The following is an 18,317-nucleotide window of genomic DNA, read 5'->3' as shown; positions in this document are numbered from 1 at the left end:
TTTGTGTGAAATTGTTATTTCCATCACAATTTCGTCTGAAGTGGTGCAATATTTGACGCCAAGAAGTTTTACGTTGCCTGCTGGCACTCTAACCTCTTCTGGAATAGCTCCGTTTACTTATGTTGAGGCAGAAATATATTCTCGCAAATTCATACCCATTTCACTGAAAATCTCCTTCGACGCAGCATATTTTTATAATGCTTCATCTTTTATGTTGGCACATGCTGTTGAGAATGCTGTTCACATAAATTTGTTTCGTAATCTCCAGTGAAAGCAGAGTACTCTCATGGTTAAATGCGCCAAAATAACCATGTTCGGAATACCTGTTGCAGACGTGCTCCCAGAGGTAAAACAGTTGAATTTGTGTTGTTGTTTTGATACGTTATTTTGATTCCGAAGCCTATTTATGTCTTTCAACTATAGATAGCGACACAAATCTTTATGATCTTCCACTAATCTGAAAGCCTTCAGTATCGCACAGAAAAATGATTTTACTGGTTCTAAAATAAAACATCATGAATTTTGTTCCCAAAGGATTCTACCGTGCAGATCACAACATTCAGCGGGAGCTGTCCGACTCTCTTAGAGGAAGCACCAAGCACTATTCTCAATGGTTTTGTTTTTTCCGGCTTTCAAACTCCGGAATGTGCATGTAGTACGTGCCAACCAAATTTCGGTTTTGTCCGTGGACTATTTCGACCGCTCTATTTTGAATATAATCGTTCATTATTTTGTTGTACCTCTCACTTTGGCTACCACTACTAAATAGTTGCTTCTGTAACAAGATCAACCGACAGTATGCTACTCTGTAATTATCAGCTAGTTCAACGACATAATCTTTCAAAGAAAAGGGTACGGCTAAAACCGTTCTCAAACGAGAATGACTTCGAATAGGTTTTGAAGTACTCGAACGTGTTTTCGTAATTAACAAATTCTTCTAATGATATTTCTGGCCATCCAGTTTGACTAACTTTTGTTAGATCTCTTATTCATTTTCTTTTTGAAGGAGGCTGAGGGAATGTGTTAGCGTTGTTGCTTTTCGTTGCGACTTCATTGACCTTTTCTCCTGTACAGTTGGTCCGAATATCGTATGCGCAAAGCGTAGTCCAGATGGCAAAGTTGTAGCGTCAACTGTATTTATGAGGTCGTAATAGCTATCTAAACCGACTGATATTTGCGGATTCTGATGTTCACCGCGAACTCCCGGGATATTTATGGAAATTCCATTGTCTTCTAGGTACTGTTTATCTGCATCATTGAGACGCATAGAAGAGAAACCGTAAGTGATAACGATTTGGTTTGAATCGTCAAATAGATCTCCTTGCCAAAAATAATTGCTGATTTTGAGGGGGTTCGTTTGGTATTTTTCGATATCTCTGCCTATACCTCTCTGCCTATACCTGACATTGACCAGATTTCAGTTTTCTGAATTGGAAGACAAAATTTTTTCGCGGTCTGCTCTCTAGTAATGGTGTTTGAGCTCTTCTGTAAATAAAAAAACAAGAGTTTATCGAATTGTCTAGTGTTATTATTCCAGACATTTCCTTCGGTGGCCATCATGACTACCGCTCCTTTCTTTTGTCAATGTGAACGGAAACTTCAACTATGTGGCTAGTTCCGTGATTAGCAGCGTGAGGATTTGTCTGTTGATTGCTGGTGACATTACCATTATTGCAGGCATTACCGTGCTGATTCCGAGTAGTAGTGTTATTTCTTGTAATTGTTACTGTGTTGGAGGGGCTTTGATTGCGCATTCGTCACCGCCGTCATACCTTGTCTTCTCGTCTTCATTTGGGAAATGCAAAGGCTTGTGCATTCTGCCACATTTACAACAATTCGGTTTCTAACAGTCATAACTGCTGTCTATGTTCTTCTGAGAAACATTTTCAGCGCTGTTTGCAGTTCGCTGCTGTATGAACTGTCGAAAAACGACAGAATTTTCCCAATTCTGAGGGTTCTGTAACATTTAGACTCTTCTATTGTCTTCGGTTCGGATGGTTTTCAAATTTGATACGACCTTTTAAGCGTGCTTCTACAAACTTTTTTGCATTAACTTCCCTTCCAAGGTAATCCACAACATCTTTGATTTTTACTTCGTCTTGATCTTGAATCGTTACAATAACATTTTTTGCGATGATGTAAGGAAATTTCTGCACGTTTTCTTTGTCCACATTGCATCTTCCATTTGCGGTATATTTTGGTATGCAGAGACCATTTGGTTCATTCGAATTTTGTCGAATGCGTGAATACAGTTGTCAGCGTCATTATTCGCTGCTGGCAAATCAATCAATTTTCGCTCTATTTTTGCTTAATTTGTCGGTTTGTTACCGTGCTTCTGTTTCAAAGCATTAATCATCCACTTATAGTTTTGTGGGATTAGTCGTATGCCTCTTATGGCTATTTCTGCTCTCCCTTTGAAACTATCTCTAAATAACAACATTTTTTTCGACTGTAACCTTGAAACCTTACCTTGCTCAACGAATGTTTCATATTTTGCCCAAAATTCTGAGAACGTCTGGCAGCCAAATGACGTCATTTTGTGAAATTTCAGGTAGGCTGTAAGAATTATTGGCATCTATTCACATCAGCCAGCAAGATTTCCTCTTAGTAGAAGTTATAGGTACACACCGGCAGTTTGGCAGGTGGGTATACTGGCTCATCCAGCGCAATCGGTGTGTAGAAATGGAAGCACTAATATCATAGGCTGACAAGGGATTAGCAGGGAGATATCAACAGTGCCAGGACAAAAATTTACGCATATATAGAAAATATCACACAAGTCTCATCCCTGCTAATAAAGCGAATAGTATGATTAAACTTATAGTTAAAAATAAAAACAATCAAGCTGCTAGCGACACAAGTGAAACAAAGACAACAGTGAAATACGAAACAAAAAAGACGAATCAAAGGCATCGAGAGGTAACCATGAAGACGGAAGCGCTCAGAACATCGACAGTAGGAGTATAGGTGGTACAGAACTTAGGATGGCTATGCGAACATTGCATGTTTTATGAGGAGGATGAAGAAGAAGACTTGTCTATCGGGAAAGGCTGAAATAAGAAAGAGAAATCCAGGGATTTTCAAGGTTAAAAAGTCGAACTTGATCAACTTCTCTCAGCCTGTGTTTGAAAATCTTGCTGTTATTGGCCAGAAGCGCATGTACAGAAAGGAGGTGAAACCATTTAGCACTACGAGCGAGAACGTGTAAGCGAGATAAAGGTATTTTCTGTCAAGTTCTCTGTTATATAATCCAAACCTTCCTAACATGAAACTGCTAGGTTTAAATCCAGTATTTACTGGGCAACAGTTTAGTTTCTTTTCGAAGTATTCGGAAGGAAAATACTAAATCTGAGACTATTCTTCTAAACAACAAAGGCTCCAATTCTAATACTTTTAATCGAATACTGTAATTTGGTATGCTTTGGTACACACTAAAGGCAGTCGGGTGTAGGTTTGTTGGACTTTCTCAATCCTGGCTATGTATTTATGTTTTCTTGTTATGCCAACGAGGTTTAAGCGAAACTTTTTTGAAACGGCCATGAATAACAAAAATGAGTGCTTGTTAATTACCAATGACTTCATGCCCTTCGTAACACTCTGTGAGCTATAAGATTGTCTCACTTAACGGTCTTTAACGTTATCCAGACATCAGTACTTAAGGATACTGCACAGTGCGTAGATCTCATTCGCCTTGGTGACAATCTATAAGAACGAGGTGGTTTACGAGCCCCGCTAGTCGGTGAGACTGATCAGTTTGCTTTCCTTTTAAAGTTCTTGCGTAGTATACTTAGAACAATATCGAGGCTTGGCAAGGAGGAGGAGTTTGATGAAGAGAGTATGAGATCGAGGACAGCATTGCCTAGGGTTGGTTCCAAGATATATTGAACTACACCACAATTTTCAAGAAACTTGAAAAATTTCTCGGAAGAGCTATCGCGAGGAATGGACTGTTGCCAATCATATTATAAATTGAAATCACCGAGAATTACAGCGGAGCTCCGTATTGAACAAAAATCAGACACTAGTTCAAGAACCTATTCGTCATCAGATATATATGCATTAGGAGGCCGATCTATCACAATAAATAGAAGATAGCTTACTTTGTAAAGATAGTTCACTTTATCCGGAGTCAGTATATCAACCATGTAAGAAATCAGTTCTTAATTGGAAGTTGTGTTGGACAGTATTAGCCAAAAAAGAACATTTGATAATGCAGCAAACACCCCCACCTTTTCGCCTTCGTCTGAAACAGCGCAGGTTATGGTAAGGCAGATTGCCTATGATTTCAGAATCAAGAATTCTAGTGGTGAGCCACGCTTAAGTGAAATATCAGGATTGTTTTCAATTCAAAAATATTGTGAATGATAAAGTTTGTTGGCGGGGCTTCGAGCGTTATACAAGAAACAAGTCAATCTAGAAACAATATACGAGTTCACATGTTTTCCGACCTCCTAGGGAGTTCAGAAACACGTCCAATCTCACCCCATGAAACAAGATTGCTGGGGTTAAGTTCTCGAGCTTGTTGCCTTAAATCAAGTTCATGCTTTCTCTTCTCTGGGGTCATGCTTTTTCTAACACAAACGTCAAGAGAGCCAATCATCCGCGACAGTCTGGCGGTGGCAAACGCACAACGTCAATGATATGATGTGGAAAGGATGACTTTAACAAGACGTGAGCGTCTGTTACCAAATTTACCAAGTGAAAAGTGCTTGAGGGGTGACGTTCAAGTTTAGGACATCAACAATAGTAGAGACTTTGCTTTCAACAACAAATTGATCTTGTAAAGGAAATAACTCTTTATCAGTCTCACTGCCACCACTTATAACTATTGTGCGCCCACAAACGTCTGCCTCAGCACAATCGGCAAGTTTAATCGGTATTTTCTTTGTCAGAGATTGCAGCACAGCTTCAATGACAGGGTCTTGGTTGCCTCCTTTAATGAGCGCAATCAAGTCCAGCACTGAGAACTGACTGAAATAACCTTCCATTTGACTTCCGACGCAATCTGCTTGCAAATCGTTCATGGTCGAGATATCGAAAATCAGAAAGAATGGCCACGAGAATTCAAACCAGAGCGATTAAGGAAAGAAAGAACAGGAAGAATAGTTTGACAAAATACGAGTTCAAACTTGCGGAAATAACTCAAGTACAAGGGTATGAAAAAGGCCAACCAGAGCGAAGGAAAGGCAACCGTTCAACAGCGAGACAGATGAAACAGACTGAATATTTATTAAACGGCAATGGATATAGAATGTTCACTAGGAGCCACAACAACAGGAATGACCGTCGTAGGCGGTCGTAGACAAGCAGGTTTTGGCTGCGGTCATCTTGATAAGATGGAGCTTGGAACATAGGTCTTCACAATGCCGAAACAATGTGTGCACAACGGATGGAGTATTTAGGATTGTACACAAAGGATGATATAACTGCATAGAATTGGAGGTCCTGATCCAAATATCAGGACAAGAAGTGATATTGTTCAGATTCTAGTGCTGCCATGAAAGTACATCCAGTTTGTGCAGTGGGTAACAGTTAAAAAATTCAAAGGAACATTGTCGAAGTCTGTGGATATTCACGAGAGCAAACTGTGGGATTGAAGGCTCATAAAAAGAGTGGAAAGAAAGAAAGTAGTATAAAGTGCACCACCTCAAGATAGTATATAGCTGTCAACAGCACGAAGGGGCTTAGCTGATGTAGAGGAACAAAACATGCTGACGAGTACTAAAGTTACCATCTGTCCTCACTGCAGTGAGGAAGTTAATCTAAGTCACATTAATAGCCCATAGCTTTCACGACGGCTTCGTCCACGTAACAATTGTCCTTCACGTTTTGATTAATGAATCCTTCCGATTCTACAAGGCTCACATGTGGGAAGGCAGCATGAGCTGGAATTATACTCGTTTTGCACAGAGTACATAAATGTGTGCTGCATTTTTTCCCACTAACAATAAGTGGTTCCTCAAATTAATCCTAATAAAAGTGGTGAATTCTAAGTGATGGAGAAAACTGATGGCGTGACAGTCGATTACGGTCACAGATGGAACCTGAGAAGTGAGGGAAAATGACAGTACATATCATATATACGACAAACATTGTCCATGCGATTGGTTGGTAGGGTTTCGGGAACAAACATCAATGTTTTGAAATTTACATTTGAATAACTTTTATTTTCAGTTCAACAACAACAACACCAAAGAGTGGAGGGGGTCGTTAGATACCCGCAGCCGAATAAGTCCCTACAGAAGAGGCTGTCGGTAGGCCAGAGCAGCATATCGTAGAGTAGCTCTGAATACTAAGCCACACCTATCCATCACAACACCACTGGAGTCATTTGCCGTGGTTTGTATTGCAATAACGTGACAGAGTTGACTTCTAGAAAGGTTCGAAGGACGAAAATGCAACAACGTAGCAACGTAGAAAGGAAAAAATGGGAAAAAAAAAACGTAGAAAATGAAAATGTTAAAAATGAAGCTAAAACGTGGAAGATTTCAACAAGTACAAAACAACATCAGAAAACATAACTGAAGCTGAAAATGTTCCGAAATAAAAATTAAAAACTGCAAAAACGAGAAATTAGTCATTGGAAGACGTATATTTGTGGCTGAAGAAACCATATGGAAGATATAGATAAATATTTGTATTTATATAGAGCATTTGATGCACTTAAGATACTGCTATAATACCCGTATCTAAACTTACACCCGACTGCGGGAGGCTCCGCCCTTTGGACCAATGCTAGCGCGCCGCGAAATTCAAAATGATACACCCAGTAACTACTTCCTCTGTTACATCAGAGGAATAAGGTTAGGGGAAGGTAGAAAATGATTGCCTTACGATGTCTCACGTACTCTTACCTCTAAAGAAACGAGGAGAATATCACAATAAACTTTAATCCAAGAAAGAAAGGAAGTATGATCTCCGAATTTCAAAGCGAGTAAGGAATGAAATTGGAACTTGGGCTTTCTGATCCTTAACATACAGCTAATCGCGGTCACTTCAGGTAACTGCATAGTTAACATCTTTTACTCTTTCTCTGTTCAGTTTTCTTCTCGTTGTTCTTGAATTGTTTTCCTTATTTAAATTGTACTTTCATTTCCTTTCATATTTTGGATCATCTCTGGATCATCTCTGTCCTACTTGTCTTGTTTCTCTGCCCTTTAAAGTTGTATTTTGTGTCTTTTCTTGGTTTTATGTCTACTTTATTGTTTTGTCTCCTCTAAAAGGCTTATGTTTCCAACTTTCTGTTAAATTCATGCAGCATGTTTTATATGGTACCTTGTACTACACGTTTACTTCATTCATGTATCAAGATATAGGGAGCTCTTCCTATTCTCGATGTGTTCGGGGAGTTCAAGCGTATATTATAAATATTTATTGTTACATGTTTAAGACATCAAAAGTGGGGAGGGGGAAAGAGGGACTCGCACCAGCCGGGTGGCATGGCCGAGGAGACGAGACTGCTGTCTCGCTGGCGGACTGCCTCTGACAACACCTGATATATGTCAGTAGTCAGCAGCTGCATCCCGACATCTCCATTCCTTCGGAAAGCTCGTCCTCGAGCGGTAAGACACGATGTAGAAAAGTAGTTGTTTCGATGAGTCGTATGACGGCATTTCGTAAATAGTCGTGTTTGACGTAGAAGACATAGGTAAACATCGTCTTTAAATGAGTTAATGAACTGTCAAGCTCCAGGCGGAGGATCCAGTGAACTTGGGTTAGCTTCGACTGTCACCTGCCGCAGAATAATGAGATAGCTCGTCCTCGAGCTGTAACAAATAGAAAGTAGAGTAGGAGATGTGCACATGAGAGAAGTTGGTTTGTGACGACTCTCAAATGTGGGATGAGGCTGATGTACGTATTCTGGTACGTTCGAATAGGTTGTCAGAGAGAACAAAAAGAATGTAGAGTAGGCGTCTGTTGATCGTTATTACATAAGTGAGTTCAATAACAAAAAAAAAATACATAACTGTAAAACGTGTGATTATACTGTCGTAATAAATTAATCTCTTAAAGGTATAATTCTAATTTTCGGGATTGAAAGGATAACAATATTATAAGTTTAACATGTTAACATTTTGACAGTGAAGTAGACGAAAAGAAATTTCGTGTACAACAGAATCTTATGTGATGTTTATAAAATACAAGCGAGTAGGTCATATGTTGAACTATTGCACAGCACACAGGGTTGCGTTCAACATAAGGGCGTAATTTGGAAAGTGTGAGTGCTTGGTTTTTAAGAGGATTTTTTTGAGTTTCTTTGAAACGCCTGTTCAAAGAAATCATGTGGTATGTGCAACGCATAGGAGCGGCGGTATGAGGAAGGAAAGTGAAACTTACGGTAGAGAATTTTCAACAACTATTAATGGTAGTTGTCGCTTTTTTTTTAATTCTTATGCTGGAAAGGGTGAGTGCTGAAAAATTTACGTTTCAAGTGAAGACGGTGTGATCGTCGTAAGTTGTGTTCTGAGTCATCTGATGTTTCCTTTTGGATATTTGTTGGTGAATGTAGTATTTGTTTAGAGATGGAAACATTAGCGGACGAAGAACGAGGAAAATAAATTTTCAATCTATTAATATGAACAAGTTGTCGTTCCTGACGACCGATCAGATTGATGATGGTGACATTAGGACGAGAAATTTGTTCAACTACGAAAGGGCCTTTCCATTGGTGAGTGAATTTGGGACGAACGGTATGGTCACGTAATAGGACAAGATCTCCAATGGAAACGTGCTTAAAGAAAACTTTGTTGTGAAAGTCGTAACCTGATTTGTATTTTGCTGTTTGTTTGGCAATTTGGTCTCCGACTTCGATGATTGTGGTTTGCAGGGCAGTGCTGAATTGGTCTGCAAAACTATCGGTGGCGTAAGATATGGTGGTTGGCAGTTGGTGGACGATATCACTCCAAGTAATTGGATGTCTTCCATATGCAACGAAAAATGGGCTGTATCCTATAGTGTCGTTTATGGTGGTGTTATAAGCAAAGACGATAGGTTGGAGAAAGTCTGACCACAGATCTTTAGCATCTGAACAATATGCGGTGAAAGAATCTGTGATTACTTTTACCATTCTTTCGACTTGCCCATTTGCTTTGTGGTTGTAACTTGTTGTTAATTTGTTAGATATTCCTAAGATCTTGTTAATCTGCGAAAATACTTCACTTGTATAATTAGAACCACGGTCAGATACTATTTCGTTAGGAATTCCATGCTTGGCTATGACATCGTTGATTAGTGCTTTTACCACAATATCTGTTGTTTGGTTAGGAATTGGATGCACAGACTGTTATAGAAATAAATCTGTTTCCATTAATACATTGAGGAAGGGGTCCAATGATATCCGTGCGGATACGTTCGAAAGGTCGTAAAGGAATTGGGAAGGTTCCTAATTCTTCACGTATAATGTGACCTGAAGGGGTTTTGATTTTCTGGCAGATTGGACAACTACGTACAAAATTGGTGATTGAGTTCCACATTTGTGGCCAAAAATATTTTGCTGAGATTGATTTATACGTTTTTCTAATTCCAAAATGGGATCCAATAAGTTGATTTTCGTGAAAAGTATGAATGATTTTAGCTTGCAAATTTAGATCAGGAATGATTAATTGAGGTGTCGTATTGGATGTGTAATATAAGCAGTTGTTGAAAAGGGAATATTTATCCAATTCGTCCCGAAATTTGTTGGGGGATTCTTTTGAATTTCTTTTGAGAAATTGAATTAAGTCATTATATTTAGAAAGGACATGGGATTGTTGTATTTCCTCAAGGGAAGGGAACGAATTCAGTTGTACGGAATTCGTTTGTGTTACTGGATATCGGCTAAGAAAATCACATAGAGTGTTGTGTTTTCCTGCACGATATTCAATTTTAATATCGTACACCTGCATTCTTATTTGGTATTTAGCAAGGCCTCCTACAAGGTCTGATCGATGCATTAAGGATTTTAATGGAGCATGATCGGTAACTAGAGTGATTTTTGCATCAGCTATGTATGGGTAAAAGTGCTTGAGAGCGAATACTATAGCTAGTGCTTCAAGTTCAATCACTGCATAGTTTTTCTCATATTTTGTAAGTGGGCGGCTGCAATATGCAATTGGGTGTTCTTTGCAAGTGTCGCGACTAACTTGCAAAAGACATGCGCCTATACCGATGGTAGATGCGTCGGTATGAATGAGATATGGGTGTCCTAGTTTAGGTGGTACTAGAACTGGTGCTTCAGCTAAAGCATTTTTTAGGGTCAAAAACGCTTGTTCCTGCTCATCTGTCCATGAGAAAGAAGCATTTTTGATTAAGAGGTTGTTGAGTGGAGTGGCGATAATGGAAAATCTTGGAATAAAGCGGCGGAAATAGGATGCAGCGCCTAAAAATGATTTGACAGATTTATTGTCTGTTGGACGCGGGATATTTACGATGCTTGCAACTTTGTCTGGGTTGGGTCGAGTGCCGTTTCTACTAATTAGAACGCCAAGGTATTTTACTTCTGATTGGAAAAAGGAACATTTTTCCGGGGTTACTTTCATTTCGAAGCTAGCAATGCGTTGAAAAAGTTCTTCTGAATCAAAAAATGTTGACATATTGAGTGACTAGCAATTACTATGTCATCAATGTAGGCGAAACAACACGCACGCAATTCGCGGATGAGGTTGTTTGCAACTCTTTGGAATGTGCCTGGGGCACCTTTTAATCCTTGGGCCATTACTGTAAACTGAAAGAGGCCTAAAAATGATGAGAACGCGGTGCGTTCTTTATGTTTTCGTTCAAGAGGAATCTGAAAAAATCCACTCTTGAAATTTAGAACGCTGTAAATTTGTTTCTCACTAACTAGATCAATCATATCCTGAATATGTGGGATACAATAGGTTTCGTTTTTAGTTATGGCGTTAATTTGACGATAATCTGCTGTGAATTGCCATTGATCTTTATTGGAGCCTTTCTTAACCAAAACAATTGGAGATACGAATTTACTTGTGCTTTGTTTTACGTCACTTTAATGAACTCTACCTGAGTTGGTCGTACGTATATTGCTATCTCTTCTTTTTCTTTTTTTAAATAAAAAAAAATCGAATGTTTGCCACGCATATTTTAATCATATTATGGTGATACTGTAAAAATAATTTTCCAGATTGTTGTGGCGAATCGAAGCAAAAAAAAAGAATGTCGTCTCCAGTACCAAACAGAAGCGGTGAAATAATAGGGTGGTCCTGTGCAATAGCAAGGGACATAGAAGTGAGTGAAGTGGTTTATATTAATTATCTTCTACTCTTTTTTTAAGTGTTACTGTGTAAAAGAAAACAAAATATGGGAATGATACATATTGCTTTTTATTTTTAATAGGAAGCGTTCGAAGCACCGCTTCGAATGCTGAGGAGTGAGCGGGATAGGTTGGTAGAAGAAAGAAGAGTGTTCGAAGACCTTTTCAATGAATCGGAAAGAAAAAATCGTACTCTAGGAGTGTTGAGTTGATGTTAGCAAAATAAAAGTTATTTATATGTTAATTCTTTCTCTTTGTTTTTTTTTCAGCAGTTAATGCGTGTAGCGGATGACTTACACGCACTACGGCGAATTATGCCGTTAGCAGCTAGAGAAGTTAGGTTCAGTCGGGTCAGCGACTGGACTATAATGAAGGAGGAAACCGTTCTCTCGTATTTGGTAAGAGAGGAGGTGGAAAGAACGATGATAGAAATTCAGAGGGATCGCATTGTTAAAGTAACAGTGATAATAAAGGACAAGGAGATTATGAAAAGTTGTGAGTTTGTGTGCTTTCCTGTTTAATTTTGAGTTCCCCTTTTTTTTATTATATGTTGTTATTGGGTTCTGTTTTCAGGTGTGCTAGTTAACACAAGGTTGGGGGATTATAAGTGTTGGGCAAAGGGAAAAGAAGACAAATCGCCATGGAGGGGGGACAAACCTGAAGTGTCCCTCACATTTGGTGAACTATGGCTAACTAACCATAGTGAAAGGGCGGACGTGCCCAGTGATCTGAGAAAGATGTTCCTCTGAAGTACGATAAAAGCGGCAATCTTCGGCGGGTTCTCCAATGTTGGAGGACTACGCGCAGAACTGGAAGAGAAGGGCTGCCTATGCCCAACTTGACAAGCGGTGATGTATCGAAACCTTTTCCTTTTTATTCCCTTTTTTTTGTATTTGCTATGTATGTGATGAATAAAACTTATTGACAAATAGTGTGTTGTTTGCATCGCATTATATTGGGAGGTATGGTGAGTAATACGTTGTGGGTTATCTCTTTAAGAGAAAGTACCTACGTGTAGTTACATCATTTATCGCGCGCGTCTATTTGGGTCAGTAGCGTCTATTCCGATGCGGAGACGAAACTTGGAGTGGCTGTTGCTTGATGTTTGATTAATTACTGGGACCTCCTAAGGTCAAAACAAGAGCAGCTGCACATTAGTACGAATTAATTTTGGTTGTACGTCTGTTGTACATTGAAGGCTGCTGCACTATTGCTACCTATCCTTTAGATTTATATCCTTGCCTACTGTAATAAGTGTGATTTTCGCGGAGCAACCTAGTGTGTAAGGTTGGCGCGGAGAGATTAGCCGATTCTAATGCGTCTTCAATCTCTTGTTTATTGCTCTCGCAGTGCTCAAGTGCGGAGATATTTACAGGCACCGTAATTTGATTGGCCGGCCTTTTGCGAACAAGTCCAGAAGAGGGAATATAAGCTATGAGAACAAATTAAACAGATAACAATTAATAAACTGCTATCTGAAAACAATTGAAATGCTATACTATCTATTTTCGCGCATGTATGACCTAAACTAACATATGAACTTAGACTTACAGTTTGCAGACATGTAAGCAGTTATATATATGTTATTAGGCGTAAGAATAACCAGTTATATATAAAATATCACTAGGCTTAAGAATTTTGAAGGAACATAAATATAATTATAGTGCAAATACTAACATATATGTCTGAGATTACAGTGCAAGACATGTAATCAGTTATATGTTGTAGCACTAGGCTTATAAGCTATGTAGGAATAGGAGTAAACAATTTATGTAGCAATTTAGCGCAGCAAGGAGCAAATAATCTTGTGCAAAATTATTGAACATTAACTTTTGTAAAAAGAGCATCTCAATCTAACGTTGTTAGCGTTCACGGCAGCAATAAAAATACTAGTAAGGAACGCAGAGTTCAGGAACTTGTTCGCATGGACTGTTTATTTATTCTTTTTTTTTCCTAGGTAAATTTTTTTCTATACATTTATATACTTCGTTTTTTTTTGATAACATCTGATGTTTTATTATAAAATAATTAAAGGAAATACTCACGTGTCGTTCGTTGTAGTGTCGTAGAGTGTAGAATAAATGAAGGCATGAATAGGGTAAATTTTGTTTTTGAAAATTTGTTCCCATTTAGAAAAAAAAATTTAACATTTTTGAATCTACCCGGGACCTTCATATCAAGATATAGGGAGCTCTTCCTATTCTCGATGTGTTCGGGGAGTTCAAGCGTATATTATAAATATTTATTGTTACATGTTTAAGACATCAAAAGTGGGGAGAGGGAAAGAGGGACTTGCACCAGCCGGGTGGCATGGCCGAGGAGACGAGACTGCTGTCTCGCTGGCGAACTGCCTCTGACAACACCTGATGTATGTCAGTAGTCAGCAGCTGCATCCCGACACATGTTTGTTTCATTTTCGTGTGTCTCACTGTTCTTACATCCATTCTTGTTTCTGTTTCTGCTTTTCACTCTTTCTTCTCAACGTTACTCTCCTTCTTTTTTATTCTATCTTTACTTCCCAGCATGTAATTCCGCTGCTTGCTTTGCTCTTCGCTAGCGATTGCGTACTGCATGATCACGTTAATATATGAAAAGAACATCGAAGGTAAAGGAACAGAATTCGCATAGAAAAAAGTAGTGGAGGCTTCTCAAGTGAAAGTAAAGACTCTTTCCCAGTATCTTTTTTCTAACTAGAGGGAGTATTTTTTTTTTACAAATTATCCTGGATGATACAGCTCCAACACTGGTATGAGATAATGAAAAAAGTAAAGAGGAAAAAAGAAACCCAGTGCGGTCCATGAGGAAACCTAGGTTTCCAGACTTTACTTGAAGTTTCAACTTGTAAATATTTTCAATCGACTTTGTTTTTGGTGTCTTTGGACTTGCTTTCAAGATTTTTTTCTTTGGAAGAGCAGTTTTCTGCTACTACTCAACCGATTTTGGAGACAGAGAAAGAAACCAAACTCTCTTCATATTCAAAGTTAGGCCTAGCGCTATTTATAGGTAGTTATAGAAGTAAAGGAGCAAAATGTGCCGACAGTGAATACTTTTCGGAACACTGAATCCTAAAGTTTCACTTGATATCCGTTTTTTGCCTGTGCGGAAGTATGACTACTCATTTGTGTCTCCGAATTTTACCAGTTTCCAACCTCAAACCTCTGACAATCAAATCAAAGTTATTGAGGCACTTCGGCACTGATGGATACTATTACGTAGTGGGAAAAATTGAAAAAAGTGAAGAACATAACGTCGTTTCTTCTTCTTTTACTAAAGCTAAAACAGTAGCGAGGTTGAAAGCGGGTGTCCAGGTACTATGTTAATACTTGATACTATGGGAATCAAGTGAAAACGGCAGGGAAGTTGATTATATTGGAAGCAGTCCGCCTGTAGAAAACAAATAGAATGAAAAGGAAACAAATCAAGTAAAACAGGGATGTAATAGACGAGAAAGAGGATGAAAACTCAAATTAAACAAGTGAAAGTAATAAATAAGAAGATCAATGTAAGAACAACTGGAACAACGAGAAGAAAACTGAACAGAGAAAGAGTAAAAGATGTTAACTATGCAGTTACCTGAAGTGACCGTGGTTAGCTGTCTGATAAGGATCAGAAAGCCCAAGTTCCAATTTCATTCCTTACTCGGTTTGAAATTCGGAGATCATACTTCCTTTCTTTCTTGGATTAAAGTTTATTGTGATATTCTCCTCGTTTCTTTAGAGGTAAGAGTACGTGAGACATCGTAAGGCTATCATTTTCTACCTTTCTCTAACCTTATTTCTCTGATGCAACAGAGGAAGTAGTTACTGGGTGTACCATTTTGAATTTCGCGGCGCGTTAGCATTGGTTCAAGGGGCGGAGCCTCCCGCAGCTGGGTGTAAGTTTAGATACGAGTCTGCTATAATTTGTACAAGTTTCGATTTGTTTGTTCTACATAAATAAAACATCATTATTTTCTATTTCTGGAATTTCGTGTGCAATCGTTCGATGTATCTCTATACGCAAGCGATCGATACTTCGTACAGAGGCAATACCAGAGATAGCATGCTCCTTGGAGGCATGTTTCGCACCTCAGACGATGAGGGCCGAAGATGGACGATGTGATGGACGGGGGTGTAAGGCAAACGTAGCGCAATGTTCTGCTCACGCTATTAACTGCTGCGCAGCGCAATTAACAATCGCCGTTGCCAGTCGTTTTCCCCCTAAGGATAGGTTGTGCCAGAGGCTGCAGGTACCTAGCGATACTCACCTCAAAGAGTGGTGTGGGCATGTCCCAATGATTTTACTTGCTGTTCCCCAATAGATGTGAAGGGCGGCATTAGCTGTGTGGTTCTTCATGCATGTTCTGTTGTACACTGCGCCAGGTGAATCCAACAGACTATTCTTTATCCAACTTTTAGTCTAACTTTCCTACGTCTCTAACACGCTGCTCGCAACAGAGTGCCGCGTCCTTTATGGCTAGTGCAGGGACAGAAAGTGTTCGAGATGAACCTTCAGAGGATCGAAATGGTTATTATAGCTTAAAGGCATAACTCCACGAATCTGGAGTGGTACGGGTTTCAGCCGGGTAATGCCTATACGGGGTCGCAGATTGTGGGAAAGAAGGTGATTCAGTTCATCTCTCCCTCTATTAGTGTAAGCGGACGACCCCGGAACGCTTTTTTTACGGCGTCCACTACTGCAGCGCACCACCCTTGCACCCTCCCACCTGCGATTCGTCGAAAACCCACTCGGACGAGTCGAAGGCAAGTGCGTGGGGCAATGGTTGCGCATTGCAACAGAAGTCGTCGTAAGAAATAGTGTCCTGGGGTCGTCGTTTACACTGATACAGGAGGATAAAGGATAAAGTTCCTGGCGTTAATCAATCCGCTTGGGATGCGCACCAACGTTTGCTTCATTTCAGAATTGTTTGAGAATTACGGACGTGTAACTGGCTTATACAATGATTTGCGGTGGAGAGCCGATGTGTCAAGTCAGTGTTTTTATCCTCCCAGACAAGTCTAGTACCAATTTATCGACCCCGAAGGGATGAAGGGCTTGGTGAGCACCAGGGCGGATTCGAACCTCCGATCGATCGTGCAGGAAACGGAACCTGTAACCGCCACACTACACCCGCCCCGATACAGGGAGAGATGAACAGAATCACCCTCTTCCCCACAATCTACGACACCGTATAGCCATTACCCGCCTGAAACCCCTAACACCCCAGATTCCTGGAGTGGTGCCTTTAATTAAATTGGTGATATAGTGGTCAAAAAATACCTTCAAGAATAGGTGTCAATTCGCCAAAATACCATCAAAGTCACGATGAGGAACGCGGAAGGCACGCAAAGGGATTTGGAGCAAACGCTACACAAGCTGCAGGAAATTCGTGAAGTTATAGAGTCAGAATGAAAATGTTGAAAGGAGCGAGAACAACGTGCGCCTTTTTCGTCTCATAGACGTAGCTTCTGTGTGGAAATAAATGCTCAATAAAGTAACAAAACACAAAGGCCACTATGAGAAACTTGTAGTGTCTGCAAACGGAATGATGACTGGAAGAAAAAGTCGGGAAAAGGCGTTAGGACTTCTAAGAAGGCCTCCAAGAATGATTGATTAAACGAAAGCAAATTAAAACTAACTAACTGATTAAGATGGGAACAATAGGAGGTGACGTTGCGAAGACTCACGCTTAGTATTTAGTGTGAGATACTCATCCTGCCGCTCCCATCATCTTCATCTTGCATCTCATCTTGACTTCCGTTGTTCTTCAAACTAGTCCAGTGGGCGACAGTAATTTTTCCATTCGTTCCGATCGCCTTCCAAAGTCGCCCAGTGGTTTCTACTTTTGCGTGGGACAAGAGGATCATCAAATTTTCATTTGAAAGAGTTGTGAAGAAGTCTGACCATCGGGCCGGCGGTCTTCTTGTAGTGCGCTTAATATCGCGTGGAGCCCAGTCAGTGACGACTCATATCCAACGGTTGTGTTTGAAGCGCATCACGTGTCCGGCCCATCCTAGTTTGCCTATCTTGACAAATTGTGCGGCGTCTCTAACCTGGCGGGTTTCCGAAGCATAGATCAAAGCAGGGGGAAAGTTGGTAAAAAGGTGAGCAGAGAACCGGATGTTCCTTTGTTCTTTATTACATCCTCGATCTTCTTGTAATCTCCTCAACCCACTTGTTCCCTCATGTCCAGCTCGAAAGTCGATCATGGAGGTCTTGGACAACCAAGGCGTCCCTACTCATTACAGTACAGTGACCATTCTATGGTTACTGTATCTTACTCAGTTATCCTTGTGCTTACACGACTTGCAGAGTCGAAGTGGAGTCTTCATCTATATGTGTGACGATTGCGCGCTCTAGAATTGCTATACCACCGCAGACCAAACCGCGACCGCGCCCTCCGGCGCAGTAGGTATGACGTTAGGTGGTAGGTATGCAGGTGTGTGTCCATTGGCTTATGTGTGCTTTTCTGTCCAATGTACATTTTTCTGCTCATCCCCACTGTTCTGAAGTTTTGATGTGACATTCTTCTGGTAAATATTCTCTTCACTCCATAAGTGCATGCGGAATAACGTCTTTCACAGGTCACGCACATGGACTATGATTTCTGTCATTACTCCGACAATAATATAGAAGTACCTCGCGATTCTGGTCCTAACGCGGATATTTCTGCCTTGGATACAACTGGTTGGTAGTTATCTCCACAAAACAATAAGACAGAGGAGGGAGTGCAGACATTGCTTCGGCGGCTGCGTCACGGCGCGACTTCAAAGGCAACATGCCACGATTCTGACAAAGTGAGGGGAAACGCTGGACAAGCTAAAGATGGGGTTGTAGGTTGCGGGATCAAGGGTGGTCCGGTCTTCTCTCCTTAGTCGTAAAAGAACGACGTCAATGACTCCTTTTTTCACGACGGTTTCAGTTGCAATGCCACCCTTGTACACGCGTCGCATCCAGCTGCGCAGGGGCCGAAAGCCAGTGAGTTCTCTTCGACTGCCTATTCAAATGAAACCAATGAATATGTTGTTAAGGGGAAAAACGTACACATAGAGTATACATAGAGGATCGTTCTAACGTTCCTTGTAGGAAC

General features: G+C 40.2%; 3 protein-coding genes across 4 annotated transcripts in view; 2 read left to right on the top strand and 1 right to left on the bottom strand.

Annotated features, from left to right (window-relative positions):
* Positions 1–4,691: 4,691 nt before the first annotated feature.
* On the bottom strand, positions 4,692–5,024 carry RB195_022470 (uncharacterized protein; the record flags this gene model as incomplete). The annotated part of the gene is made up of 1 exon (XM_064209602.1): positions 4,692–5,024. One exon carries the CDS (start codon positions 5,022–5,024, stop codon positions 4,692–4,694), a length of 333 nt encoding a protein of 110 aa, XP_064065483.1.
* A 3,551-nt stretch (positions 5,025–8,575) lies between these two features.
* On the top strand, positions 8,576–9,007 carry RB195_022469 (uncharacterized protein; the record flags this gene model as incomplete). The annotated part of the gene is made up of 2 exons (XM_064209601.1): positions 8,576–8,668; positions 8,828–9,007. The coding sequence occupies 2 exons, from the start codon at positions 8,576–8,578 to the stop codon at positions 9,005–9,007; spliced, it is 273 nt and encodes a 90-aa protein (XP_064065482.1).
* Positions 9,008–11,523: 2,516 nt separating this feature from the next.
* RB195_022461 (uncharacterized protein) overlaps positions 11,524–18,317 on the top strand; it is a gene marked incomplete at both ends in the record, with an annotated part of 50,357 nt that continues 43,563 nt past the window's right edge. Inside the window, 4 exons of one of the 2 annotated variants that reach the window (XM_064209592.1) lie at positions 11,524–11,743; positions 11,822–11,926; positions 13,510–13,616; positions 17,812–17,914. In XM_064209592.1, coding sequence (XP_064065473.1) covers positions 11,524–11,743; positions 11,822–11,926; positions 13,510–13,616; positions 17,812–17,914 — 535 coding nt within the window. Of the gene's footprint in view, positions 11,744–11,821; positions 11,927–13,509; positions 13,617–17,660; positions 17,667–17,811; positions 17,915–18,317 lie in introns of those variants that run through there. The other variant, XM_064209593.1, reaches the window with a different exon arrangement.

This window comes from Necator americanus, chromosome X, assembly GCF_031761385.1.
Source record: "Necator americanus strain Aroian chromosome X, whole genome shotgun sequence".
In the NCBI taxonomy this organism is placed as follows: Eukaryota; Metazoa; Nematoda; class Chromadorea; order Rhabditida; family Ancylostomatidae; genus Necator; species Necator americanus.
Note: the sequence above shows the minus strand (reverse complement) of the source record. Positions and strands in the feature narration are given on the sequence as shown.